Here is a 13,607-nt window from a genome sequence, read left to right as displayed (position 1 = left end):
GGAAACTGGTTCTGTGGAAGCCGCTAACAAAAAAGGGGCCAAGGCAGTAATGCCGGAGCTGAGCTCTTACTGTGTAGCAGGAAGAAACAATGCTCAGCTGTTCGCCCAAAGGAGATCTGGAAAGAGAATCCTGAACAGCAAGTGGCCCTTGTCTTTCATTCTCCTAACACTACTTCCTGTCCTACCAGGCTTACTCAGCAATGAAACTTGCGAGGGCACCGCCATACACCATCCTCAAGGACACGCAGGGCAGGCACCCACAGAGAGAGGCCGGAGGTGTGCACCCTGAGCAGGTGGAAGGTGGCACGGGCCGTCTCGTGAGCACCTTGCTGGCCCTGAGCAGGAGACTCACGTTTCTCTGCTGACTGCATGGTGTGGAAGAGCGTCAGGGGCCTTTCGCTGCAGGAAGGGGGCTTGGAGTCACTGCTCTTCTTCCGGGACAGGTGCAGCTGGGCATTGGTGAGAGGCATATCAGGCACGGTGTTGAATATCTGCAAGTAAAGTTTCACAAAAGGGTCACACGCTGCTGTGAGTGGGGGAGCAAGCACAGGCCCCGACCAGCACAACCGAAAGCTTGGTGGTATGAAAGAATCAGCAAGAAAAAGACCCGAAAAGACCACCAGCATTTGCTCAGGATTTCACTTGAAACGTCTCTCAGAAATGATATTAAATGTTTTCTTTCAGAAGCATATCCTGGATATTGGGGACTATTTCCTTCCATTTCTAGCCCCTTCTGCTGTCACTTCCCCTGATGTTCTGTCGGTTGTTCTTTCCAGGAGAAATGGGAATGTATTGTGCTAAATACAAGCCATGGTCTATTACCAAGGCTTTGAGCTTTCTGACTACCTTTTGTCCAGAACCAATTAATCAAAACCCCTTTACTTTTCCTCACTGGTTCTATTGACCAGTTCTTAACGACTGCTTCACAACTTTCTTAGAATGTGAAACATGCATTTAAATAACATTCCAAGAAGAAGTCCAGAGCAGGGCACCAGTTCTGGGTCCTCTGTCATCCTTAGATGGAGCCTGCTTTCTAGTTCAGGAGCTGTGCAACATCTTTGATGCTGAGTGTTTTCTTATTTAAAAGGCGGGGGGCGGGGGGGGTGCGGGGCGGGGAAGGTTGATGACAAATGTAACCAGTACTAACATTTGGAAAATGTAGAAAAGCATCAAGAAAAAAAAGAGAACAACTTTTCCAATTCCACTACTTAAAGGTAACTACTACAAACATGTGAGTTTTCTTATGAACTTTTTTCTTTTAAGCTTTCACTAAAAAAAAAAAAAAAAGAAAAGTCCCAGGGAAAATAAGAAGAAAACAATAGACTAAAATCATGACAATTTTTTCTCTTTTTACAGATATAAGTTTGATAGAACTATGATAACAGCTACACTTATACAGTGCTTGCCATGATTACCGCAGCCGCCATGTAATGTCAGTTCCCTGGGGAATAGTCACTGCATGTGTTTTACATGTGGCTCATTCAATTCTCAATGATCTGGAGCAACAGGGACTGTCCTCACCATTTATAATGAAGAACCAAGGCAGACAGGTTAAACTGCCACAACTATAGATACAATCACAGATAACACAGAAAGCTGTCTCCCTGGGTTTTTCTAGATTTCTTTTCAAACACATAAAAATAGTCACACTAATTCATTCAATCAAGAAAGATCTTCCGAGCATTTACTTCATACCGAGGACTCTGGGTCTAGCACTGCACGAGGTAAATGTGTTCCCCGTGGCTGGAGAGTTTGCATCCGGTAGCTGTGATTTACTGGGCATCTGCCATATGCCAGGTGCCAGGTTAAGTGTTTTGTGTGAGTTATCTCACTTAATGTCAAAAGAACATCTTCCCTAATTGGGATTATATAATCTACATACTTTAGTATCCCATACATCTAACAGTATATTTCAACGTTTCTCCCTTGTTTAAAAAATAGGTTGGTAAGCCTTAGTCAGTTAAGCATCCGACTTAAGCTCAGGTCATGATTTCATGGTTCGTAGGTTCGAGCCCCGGGTCGGGCTCTGTGCTGACAGCTCGGAGCCTGGAGCCTGCTTTGGATTCTGTGTCTCCCCGCCTCTCTCTGCCCCTCCCCTGCTTGTGCTATCTCTGCCTCTCAAAAATAAATAAACATTAAAAAAAAAAGGTAAACGTGATTCTTAATGGTTATATGACAACCACACTGTATTAAGACATCAATATTTATTGATCCACTCATTATCATCTGTCACTCTGGAGCTAGCCTCCTTCTGGATTTCTTCTTTCTCAACAATCATGAGTAACAAGAGAAAGGTAGGGGTACCCCACTTCCTTCAACTATGGATGGCATTAGACACACCACAGACTAATGGCCCTCTCTTCTTTGTGCATACATTTTAAAGTAGAACTCTGAAGCAGATATATAGAAAGCAAAGTCATAAGAATGATGAGAATTTTAGCCAAGACAGCTGCGCTCCATGGGCTGGCAAGTCCTTGGGCTCCAATGATGCCAGCCAGCTGGTTAAGTCAGTCTCGCTCCCAAACACAGCTGTCTGAAAACAGCATTATCATATTTTCCCTAGGGGACTGAATTTTCAACAAAATAAACTGAATCACAACATAACTGAGTTCAAGTGGGGCGAGGGGGTAAGAAGAGAAGGGGACTTAAAGCAAAAACAACAGAAACGTCCTAGCTTCCAGAGGAATTGGCACCCCTAAAAATAAGTACCAGCGCTATGCATATATATGTACAAGTCTCCTGAGTATCTGCGAGGGAAGCAAAAAGAAACCATGGTTCTTAATGAGCTCAAGGACCACAGCCTCTAAGAGGCTTTCTCCCCTTTACTGTGTTCCCGAAACAACACTGAGCCATGGGCCTACTCCCGGGTGAGCACCTCATGGCACACGAATATCACTGACATGTAAACCTTGCTCCTATATGTGATCATCCGTGCCTGCACGCCAGGTGCTGTGCTAGGTACTCACGTGAGCTCTCTCTAAGCCGCAGGTCAATTCAGCATGTAAAGTAGGGTAAGCGTGCCACGGGAGAGATTTCCTGACCTGCTGCACAGCAAAGCAGGAGAGGGGTGGGAACCGGAATCTATGGCTGTGGCTTCTCCCATCTGCACTCTCCACCTCTTCAGCCGTCTCATTCTTTCAGCTCAGCTTCTTCAGCCAATCTTCACTATAGAAGCCATGCCCCAGACCCACAAGCACGGATTTCAACAGGTAATGGTGCCTCTTAGCACCCCTCTGCCTCTGGCCTCAAGTACAGCCCTCTCGGCCATCCCGATAGCTGAAAACATCTGAAAATGAATTCAGACTTAGTGAGAGGCCTCCGCCCCCTTACGTCTGGCCTCCAAGCTTTGGAGCTCTTCGCGCAACTATAATGGGCACAGAGATAATGTATACGCATATTAATTTCAACTGTCACCAAAAATGTGGTGGTTGTACTCCTGCCTAAAAACTGTAGGAAATGCTGGGGAAACAAAGATGACTTGAGTTGTGAGGAAAGGCCGTGGATTTCGGCAGATGTGTGAAAAATTGCTTCCAAAGCAATGCTGATACACACCAAGCAGGAAGAGATGTGGGAACATAGGAGAGTATTTGATTCTTGCACACAGGTAGCTTTCTTTGAAAGAAAAGTTGTTTGGGAAACCAGCACCATCTCGGGTGAGAACTACAGTCCCCAAGGCCAGCTCTCTGGGCCTCGATGTGAGCCAGGCCCAGGCCGCCGAAGAGCTCTGATGGGGCTGTTCTCATGCGCCAAAATGCAAAGTGCCGGACACAAGACTATCGCCACTGTGATTACATGTGTTTCTGAAGTGCAAGGGCACCTCTGTAAATGAGACCTCACGACCACCAGCGCAGAGGATACAAACTTACATTAAGGAGACTGGGAAATCATTCCCCAAAATACTGTTGTTCATTTAACTCTGAAACTTGAACAAATGCGAGCTGTTTCAAGCCTGCTTATGGTCTGGCCGCCTTCTAGCCAGGCCAAGAGTTTGTCTCTGTGCCAAAAGCTCAATTTGGAATTCTGATGCGAATCTGAATTTTTCACAGTTTTGTTGGTTATTCCGATCCTATTTTGCTTGGAAGAGATAATTTCAAGAAAATCCAACGAGGTTTCCTTTGTTCTGTTCAGAACAATCAGTGTACAAATGACTGCTGAATGATGGAAGGGTGAGTTCCCATCACCTATGAACAATGGATTTATGGAACTCTACCATGTGGCCGGAACAATCTATTCATGTCACAGAGACTTTCCAAATGAATACACAAGGGGGGCGGGGATTTATTTTGTGCCCCAAGTGGCCTGTTAATTCTATCCAAACTTACAAACTAATTCTGACTTGGTTAGGAACGCCTTAGAAATAAAAGTTTTTCAGAAAGCTGGGGTGCTTGGGTGGCTCTGTTGGTTGAGTGTCTGACTTGGGCTGAGATCATGATCTCAGGGTTTGTCAGTTCAAGCCCTGCACTGGGCTCCCTGCTGTCAGTGCAGAGCCCGCTCCGATCCTCTGTCCCCCTTGCCCTCTGCCCCTCCCCCATTCTTGCACTTTCTCTCTCAAAAATAATCATTAAAAAAAAAAAACTTATTGGGAAGGCTATAAGCCTTCTGGAAGCTACTGAGGAATAAAACTGTAAAATAAAAATACAACTCTGGATACTCTTCCAAGTATTCTCCATTTCAAGCTTCCTATAAGTGGAATTAGCAGTCCCATAAATACCAAACTCCTGTTTCTCCTTAAGCTGTGGTCAGGAGAGTGGTCAGGGCACTTTGGGCTCTGCAGTCACACAGAACCGGGTGGAGTCCAGGTTCTGCTGCTTACTCAGTGGGCAACACCTACAGCTGCACTGACCTCACCAACACTGATAATCAGCATCACTGTCACAAGGCCACAAAAAGCACAGGAAAGGAATGTACACTTGTCATATGGGTGGAAAGCAAAGAGGCTTGGGAGCTAGACAGACTTGGGTTCAACTCAGGCAAGAGCCTCAATCCCTCTGAGCCTGTTTCTCTTGTGTAAACAAGGAGTATCCTATGCCTGCCTCACAGAGCTATTAAAAAGCTAAGGCACATGAAGCACTGAGCACACGGAACCTAGCAAAGAATGGGCTAGAGATGGTAGTGGTATAAATAACAATAAAATAACCAATAGGTATTGAGTGGCCATCATGCTCAGTTATTTGCATAAATTATCTCATTATTTTTACTCAGAATAACTCTGTAAGAAAGGTACTATTATTCTTGGCATAGTGAATGCAAGGAAACTAAGACTCCGTGAAGATAAACTGATTTGTCCAAGGTCACCTATGTGCACGTAGCTGGACTGGAAACTTAGCACGACTGTCTGGATCTTAACCACCTGTAGTCTTTATACCTATTATTAATTTGAGAGACAGAGGACAAAACAAAAAGGATACAAGTTTTACAGTTCAATGGATCTGACTTTAGTTGCTTACTAGTAGTTCTGGGACTCTGAACAAGTTGTGTAACTCTCTGACCTTCAGATGCCTCATCTGTAAAAACTCCCGGGACTGTGGCGAAGACTGAAACACCTAACACGGTTTGACACTCAGCATTCAAGAGATATTACTGCATTTAATAAAAAAGTGGAAGAAGGGAAATAAGTGGAGACTCAACAATGAATTATTTGCAGTCAGGACACAAGGATTTAATTTATAAGTGCAAATTTAATTACTGCTCTTTGCAAAACATCGATCTTAACTGCTTACAGCAATGTTAAAATTTCCTGTTCTTTTCCTTTGCATCATCTACAAAACTCAAATTTCACTGCCTGCCCCCCCTGCCTGCCAGAGGCCCATCTTGACACTGTAGACCACTGACACTTGCTAAATTTGTTTTTAGCCATGGCACATACACATTTTTACACCTCTTCCGGTCCCGTTCATACATGCTCCTGTAATTTACAAGGATTAGGAGCTTCCCTAAAACGTGTGGGGTACACTCTTTATTATGTGCTGTGATTTTTATGGGAGGAAAATTAGGTCATGATGAAGAGTTCCTGGTCTGTAACTGCAAAGTAGCTCTCAGACAATAAATCAATGACAGAGGCCTGGGGATTACAAAGCAAAACAGAAGAGACTGAATGTTTTCCTGAGACACAAATTCATCAGTTCCAAGTATTAAAGGATCAACAAATCTGGGCTTGTTTAACGTGAGGACTGTCTGCTTTGGGAGTGGAAGGCTGGAACTACCAAGCAGGGCTCGCAGACTGCCCACTCCCTCTCATGGACAGACAGTGCAGCAAGGCCACTTAGGGCCCGAGAAGCCATAAACCCAGCGCCTTTCCATGGGAAAGCCAGGCAAGTCGTAATAGGGCTCATTTATAGTAACAGTTAAACCAAATTCATAGGCTACAGCTACAGAGAGGGTTTTTAAGGACAATTGGAAGTCCAATGTCCTATCGCTATCAGCATTTTGGCAGAGAGATCAACAATTTAGAAAGTAGTTTGGGAGTTTTATTAACAGTCCTTCAAGAAGAAACCAATTCCATTTAGTAATGGAGGGCATATGTAGATGGCACGGGTAATCCATGGGATGTTAGGGTTTTCACTATCTCAAAAAAGATTCTATTTCTTGTTCTTTTTGTCAACAGAGAGGAAGAGACGAAAACATAACAAAACTCTACCCTTATCTGAGCAACATTAAAGGAGCTACACATTCACACAATGATTGGTTTATCTGGGGCTTATTGGGAGGGAATATACATGCTTAGATCCACAACCTTATCACATGATTAAAGATTAACGTGCACGCACTTGACACTTAAGAAAAGTAAAAAGGCCCGTGAAGGAAGCATTCCAGACCAGCATACAAGTAAATCTAGCTTACTTTTAAACCTAACATGGATAGGACCATCATCATCATTAATGTTGCGTATCAACAACAACTTGAAATATCAAGAAAATGAAATAAAACTACCAAATGCTTGTCAGTTGCCAAAAACAGCTCAAGCCAATTGTATTCTATTAACTGATGTACATTTTGTGTGCAAACCCCAACACCAGTGCAATGGATTTCAATTCCACTGACATTTTGGTAAAAGCAGATCAAGGTAGTTTGGTGGGCCCAAATCAACTCAAATCAAGACAAATGCGTTGAAAGACACTACCATTCCAATGGGAATGCAAGATTGCTTAGGCCATGGTGTTTACCCTAGTGTTTAGTGGGGCCATCCATGGTTACCAGCTCTTCTCCTTGTCATGTAGATTCAAAGTTAACATACTTTAAAAGGGGGCATCTTTGGGCATTTCTAAGAATTAACAATGTAAAGATCAACCCTCCTACCTCTTCCAAAGCAAACTGATGAACCGGGGAAAAGAATCATGATGATTTCTTTTATAAAAGATCGACAGGCATTAAAAGGGGCAATACTGATAAAAGCATGTGGTGCACGGGCACATATGCGCACATGCACATTCTTCTTCATGTGCAAAAACCCTTTTGAGTGTCACAGCCATAAGAAATATTGTGGACCATCACAGAACGAGTGGGTCCAATCCTACTATTATAGGTTGGAATTTAATAGGAAGATGTAACACACACACACACACACACACACACACACACGTTATTAACCAGAGATTTCATGTTTAACTAAAACTATATAAGAAGAAAGCAGTTTGTTTCCTTGATAGGATTGCTCTTCCCAAACACCTAAAATTTTAAAGTTATTGGCAATGTAGTCTTCCAAAAAAAAAAAAAATTTAAAGTAGCAAAAACCCTAGGCTTTGGGGCATTTTACAATGACAGCACTCACCATTTTGCTTTACTATCTTAACTAGCAGCATATAAATATTGGTACCTGCCACTAACCCTACATATTGGCCTGCTTGATGTTTTAAGGCTGAGAGTTATCAGCTGTGAGCTGGGCAAAGATTGCATCCATACAGAAATAGTCATTTTACATAACAGATTGTTACCTTAAACCAAGTTTGCAGCAAGACTTAAAATCTTTCCCCTTTGAAATGTGACTACAGGTTTGTTTGTTTAAAAAAGGCAATCTCTTAAGTTTATTCTTCTTTAGATCTCACGAAGAACCAAATAAAATTAGGATCTTGGTGTACCTTGTGTTAAGTAAGGACTGTAAGTCAAAGGTTACACTCTGAAACTGTTTTTATATATAAAGCCACAAGTTTACAACAGTATGGTCAGCTCTATGATTTCACGATTTAACAAGTGATTTTGATATCAATAATCAAAGTACAATTTGGTTCAGCTCCCAGGGAGGTCCTTCCAAAGTGCTGAGGTAATCATTTCACCCCTTTACCTGGAAACCTGACAGTTCTCATTTTTCAGGAGTAAACACAAACCCTTTCCTATAGCTTTCAAGACTCCAGACAATGGGTAAAACCAACAGTTTTTGGCAGCATCCCCCACCACTTGCTAACATATTACCCACCATTCTTTCTCAACCGTGTAAAGTTTAATACACATGAGTTAATTAATCCTGATTGACTGACGTTCCCCTGGAAGGCTGTTCCTCTTGTCTCAACTCTTTCTCTGCCTAGAAAACGTCTTTATCTGTCTGAGCCTGATACCAACAAAATTAAATGATTTCTCCTCGGTGCTGCCATACATTTTACTCATCTTATTGGATGCCACTTAGCACACGGTATCATGCTTAGTTGTACCCTGATAAAATTGGAGCACCTTGGGAAAAAACGTCCGATCTTACTCATTTGCAGCCAACAGTAGGTGCTCAAACAACGCAGTGTCCAGAGACAAACTAGAACAGATTTGAATAGCTTGGGTTGTGAAAGCATTTCAGTCCTAGCTCCTCTCCTAAAGGCTGTTTCTTAAACTTCTTGCACATCAGGTTTATAATTTGTAAATTAGAGGAAAAATATTGATCTTACAAAAATGAAATGGTATCATGGACATAAAGCTGCTTGGCACATTATCTTGTAGACAAGAAGCTATAAGTAAAAGTTAACTATTGCTGGGGTGCCTGGGTGGCTCCGTCGGTTAAGCATTCAACTTCAGCTCAGGTCATGATCTCAGTTTGTAGGTTCGAGCCCCACGATGGGCCCTGTGCTGACAGCTCAGACCCTGGAGCCTACCTCGGATTCTTTGTCTCCCTCTCTCTCTGCCCTCCCCTGCTCACACTATCTCAAAAATAAATGAGCATTAAAAACTTTTTTAAAAAGGGTAACTATTGCGGCCAATATTACCTCTAGACTATGCACGTTACAAAAATCCATTACCTACATATCTGTATGTATTACCAAACATGGAAAAAGGACGATCCCCCATGAGTCCCCAAACATAATTGCTATCTTCTGGCTTTTTCCTCTCTGCCTCCACTTACTGTGGGATATTTATTTCCTACAACGGTTCCAAACAGTGCTCTCCTCGCTGGATCTGCAGGGGGAGGTGAAGGACAGAGTTTCTGGCCATATGCTTTAGCCATATGCTTAAGCCAGTTCAAACATAGGAGCCTTTTTCCTTCTCTTCAAAAAAGATGTTTCGTCAGGTAAAAGTGAATTTTCTGGCTAGCAAGCATTCCCCCTCCTCTCTCTTTTAAATGTCAATTTTGATGACAAAGAGGTTTTTCCAGTTTTAGACATTGATGAGTTAGTTCCCCACACTGAGGCTTTCAAAGGGTATTTGAGGACTAACTTGTCAGTATCACCAAATGTCCCCCGGTTCTGTAAAAATTGGCAATGCTGAGGAGAAGGAGAAGAGTGCTTCCTATAAGAAATACTGAGGAGCTGTCTGTGTTTAGGGCAAGACTCTCACAGGAAAGCAATGCCTTCTCCAACACAAACTACACGCAAACCTGCCAGGCATGCAAGGTGAGGTCTTATGAGAGAACCCCTGCACAGATGGCCCACAACTGCTCCTTCACCTCTATGAGCACAGTGCTTCTCCCAGCGGAGGTGGGTTCTATTTCCCACCCTTTCAATCTGGCTGGCCTGGTGACCTGCTTTAACCAACAGAATGTGGCTGAAGCAACACTCTGTCTATTCCAGGCCTATGCCTTAGGAGGCCTTGTGGTTTCTCTGTTTGCCCCCCTGATAGTTTGCCCTAGACTACCAAGTGATGAGGGATCACATGGAGACAGAGAGACAGAGGTCCCCAGGAAGAGGATCAAGGTATCCAAGCGACAACTAGTACCAAGGTTTCAGATGTGTGGACTAAGGCCCTCTTGGATCATCCAGCTGCAGTCAAAGCATTCCAGCAGATACCATATGGGACACACAGGAGCCCTCCTCAAATTTTCTGACCCACAGAATTGAGGGCAAAAAAAAAAAAAATCCTTGCTATTTTAAGAAACTAGGTTTGGAGATGATTTTTAGGCAGGAATAGATAATTGAAATAGGCATCTTAAGATTCTCCCCCCCCCACCCAAAGAAGGAAAAAAAAAGAGGTTAGAGTGGGAGAGAGCCAAAGCATAAGAGACTCTTAAAAACTGAGAACAAACTGAGGGTTGATGGGGGGTGGGAGGGAGGGGGTGGGTGATAGGTATTGAGGAGGGCACCTTTTGGGATGAGCACTGGGTATTGTATGGAAGCAAATTTGACAATAAATTTCATATATTGAAAAAAAAAAAAAAAGAAAAACAAAAGACTCTCCCCCCCCAACCGTGTGTGTGTGTGTGTGTGTGTGTGTGTGTGTGTGTGTGTGTGTGTGTCCAATGGCTAGATGCCTAGGTTTCTACACCCTCTCTTGGTACCATCTTCTATTATTGGGTGCCTCCTAATTTTATTCCAAAGGACCAAGTAAATACGTTCTACAAAATGTTTGTACCAATATGAGGGAGTATTATGCCAGTAATTGTGGGGGCCATATATTTAAGACCTGTATTCAGATTTGTTTCAAGCAAGAGGGCATATACTATTGCATGCTTCTTACTGGAGGACAGGATGGAAAGATGCTGTTGGAAAGCATTTCTTCATGTGGGGTTTCAGAATTTTGTCCTACTCATGATGCTAGTTAAAAAAAGTAGTCACTCATTGACATTTGTGTATGTGCGCATGTTTCTAGAAAATTACAGTCAAGCCTAAGGGAATGCTCATTAAATGTTAACTAAGATCTTAATAGCTTAAATTTTAAAGAACAAGTCTCTGACAATATTCATCTGAGGACACAAAAGTGCTCTGGATTTGATGACTGAAGTTCATCAAATGGGAGGAAATTAATCCAAAGCATCATCTCCAAAAAGCCAGAGGCCAAAGGATGGCCATGGATGCTTAGGATTCCTATTAGGTGGATCTAACAAGTGCTTACTTTATACCCAACCAGCCCTAAAGGTATATTTAAAAAGTAATCCAGCTGACTTACTCTAAGTTGTTTTTACCAAAAAGGCAAACCTAATGAATGAATATGAAGGACTTTCTCCCCAGAATTATGCACATATCCAGGTCTTGCAAACTTTGGCCCATCATGGACCCCGAGGGGTCCTCTATTGAGGTGGTACGTTAGCTCCCTCACCACTGGAGACAGGCACTCTGGTGGAGCCTTCATCCCAGAAATTTTTTCATTCATAGTCCTTCATCACTGGCTCCCACAGGAACATAAAACCTCACTGTGATTCATCCCACTCTCTGGCATAGACTAATGAAAGAGAGCACATAATGAAGCACTGTAATACTCTCTTAATGCTGTATGTACCTTAACAAATACCAGCAGAGAGAAACATAATTTATAATCCAACAAACCAGATGTGTATTTTCAACCACTTCTTGCCCATATACTTACAGGCCTGACCATGCACTTCAAATTTCATTTCTATTTCTGTATTTTGTGTCCTAGGCAGGATGGCTCCTTGTTTACACAAGTTTCAATATTGTTTTAGCACTTTCTGGTCCTTTTCCATATCTTGTGACTTTTGAATATGCTTGCTGGCTTTGAAGGCCCAAAGATACCAAAAAGAGTTACAGTTCAAAAATCATTAGACACTGCCCTTTGGGGAGATGGAATATAATCAAACTGCTCATTCCTCACATATCTGTCTCAACATTTAATCGTTTATTCACAAAAAGATTAAGTTGTAAAAAATATTATTTTTGGGAGAGGGGAACATGTGACATTCAGAAGTAGACTTGAGCTCTATTTTCAGAGAACTCTGTTAAGACTGTTAAAAACAATAGTTTTCCATTAATGAGCCCTACTTCATGCCAGATTCTTGGCTAAGTCCTTTATGTATCATCTTGTTTAAGCCTCACAGCAATCCAACTGAAGAAACATGGCAAACTGGCTAGCGGCTCATCAAACTTGCTTCCCCTTGCTCTGGGTACACAGTTCAGTCACTTTCCCAGCCTCCTTTGCAATTAGATGTCACCATGTGACTGACTTCTGGCCAATGGAAGGTGGAAGAAAATAAGGAAAGCATCTTGGAGGCTTAGTTCATGCACTCTTAACCCAGGATTCCACGCTTTCTCATTTTCCTCGCCAACTGGTTGATTACAGAGATCTGCAGAGCAGAAAGCAGAGCTACTAGAAGGAAGGAACATGCATTACTTAACTGCTACACAGGATGCCACTCTCAGAATACCTACAGTGAACCATTACGTGAGCAAGAGATAAACTTCTATTTCCTGATTCACTGATATTCGGGGGTTATTTGTTGCAGCGGATAAAGTGTACTGAAAGTACTTTCATGAGCATAGAGAGGTTAAGTAATCTACTCAGTAAGTAGAAAGAGATGGCAGGTTTGAATCCAAGTGTCTTATCTCTAGAAACCATTTTTTTAAATGTTTATTTATTTTTGAGAGAGAGACAGAGTGCAAGCATGGGCGGAGCAGAGAGAGAGGGAGACAGAATCCCAAGCAAGCTCCAGGCTCAAAGCAGTCAGCACAGAGCCAGATGCGGGATGCGAGACCATGACCTGAGCCAAAGTCAAACGACCAACCAACTGAGCCACCCAGGCGCCCCTCTAGAAACCATTTTTAACTGTTATTCAATTATATTCCCTTTTCGCAAGTTCATTTTTATCATATATCACACAAACTTCACCTATACCTAATTAGACTATATATGAGAGAAGTGGCTGGATGATGGTCCAAAGTTGGCAACAAAGAAAACGTAATTTTTCAAATAAATAATATGATTTCCTATCTCTATTAACCATGTAAGAGAGAGGCCATGCTACTCACACAACTTTGCAGGATATTTGTTACTTTTTGAAAGTTTATCCTCAGAGATTCTTGGGTAGTGAATTTTAACTCTCTACAACAAATTACCTCAAAGACCTGGTGACTTAAAACATTTAGCACCTCTCTCAGTTTCTATGGGTCAGGAATTCAGGAGAGGCTTAGCTCAGTGGTCTTCTATGAGGCTGCACACAAGATGTCGGTGGGGGCTGCATCATCTGAAAGTGTGACATCCAAAGCAGCTCATTCACTTCGTGGCCAAATTGGTCTGCTTGTTGGCAGGAAGTCTCACTTTCTCCCCACAGGGTTGTGTGACTGCCCTCACAACATGGTGGCTTATTTTCCCCAAAGCGAGCAAGTCCACAAGCCAAGGGCAATGTTGCAAGGCCTTATTTGATCAGTGTCCAAAGTCATACTCCATTATTTTTGCAATAGCCAATTGATCACATTGGGATCAATACTGGGTTCCCCTATGCAGTGAAGGGACTACACAAGGCAGTG

General features: G+C 42.6%; 1 protein-coding gene across 5 annotated transcripts in view; it reads right to left on the bottom strand.

The window, feature by feature from the left end:
• Positions 1–13,607, bottom strand: part of ARHGAP26 (Rho GTPase activating protein 26) — a 427,015-nt gene that overhangs the window by 87,432 nt on the left and 325,976 nt on the right. For all 5 annotated transcript variants that reach the window (XM_043589835.1, XM_043589845.1, XM_043589853.1 and 2 more), the window contains exon 19: positions 353–491. In XM_043589835.1, the coding sequence (XP_043445770.1) occupies positions 353–491 (139 nt within the window). The remainder of the gene's footprint in view (positions 1–352; positions 492–13,607) is intronic.

The sequence above is a fragment of the Prionailurus bengalensis genome, chromosome A1 (genome assembly GCF_016509475.1).
Source record: "Prionailurus bengalensis isolate Pbe53 chromosome A1, Fcat_Pben_1.1_paternal_pri, whole genome shotgun sequence".
Lineage (NCBI taxonomy): Eukaryota > Metazoa > Chordata > Mammalia > Carnivora > Felidae > Prionailurus > Prionailurus bengalensis.
Note: the sequence above shows the minus strand (reverse complement) of the source record. Positions and strands in the feature narration are given on the sequence as shown.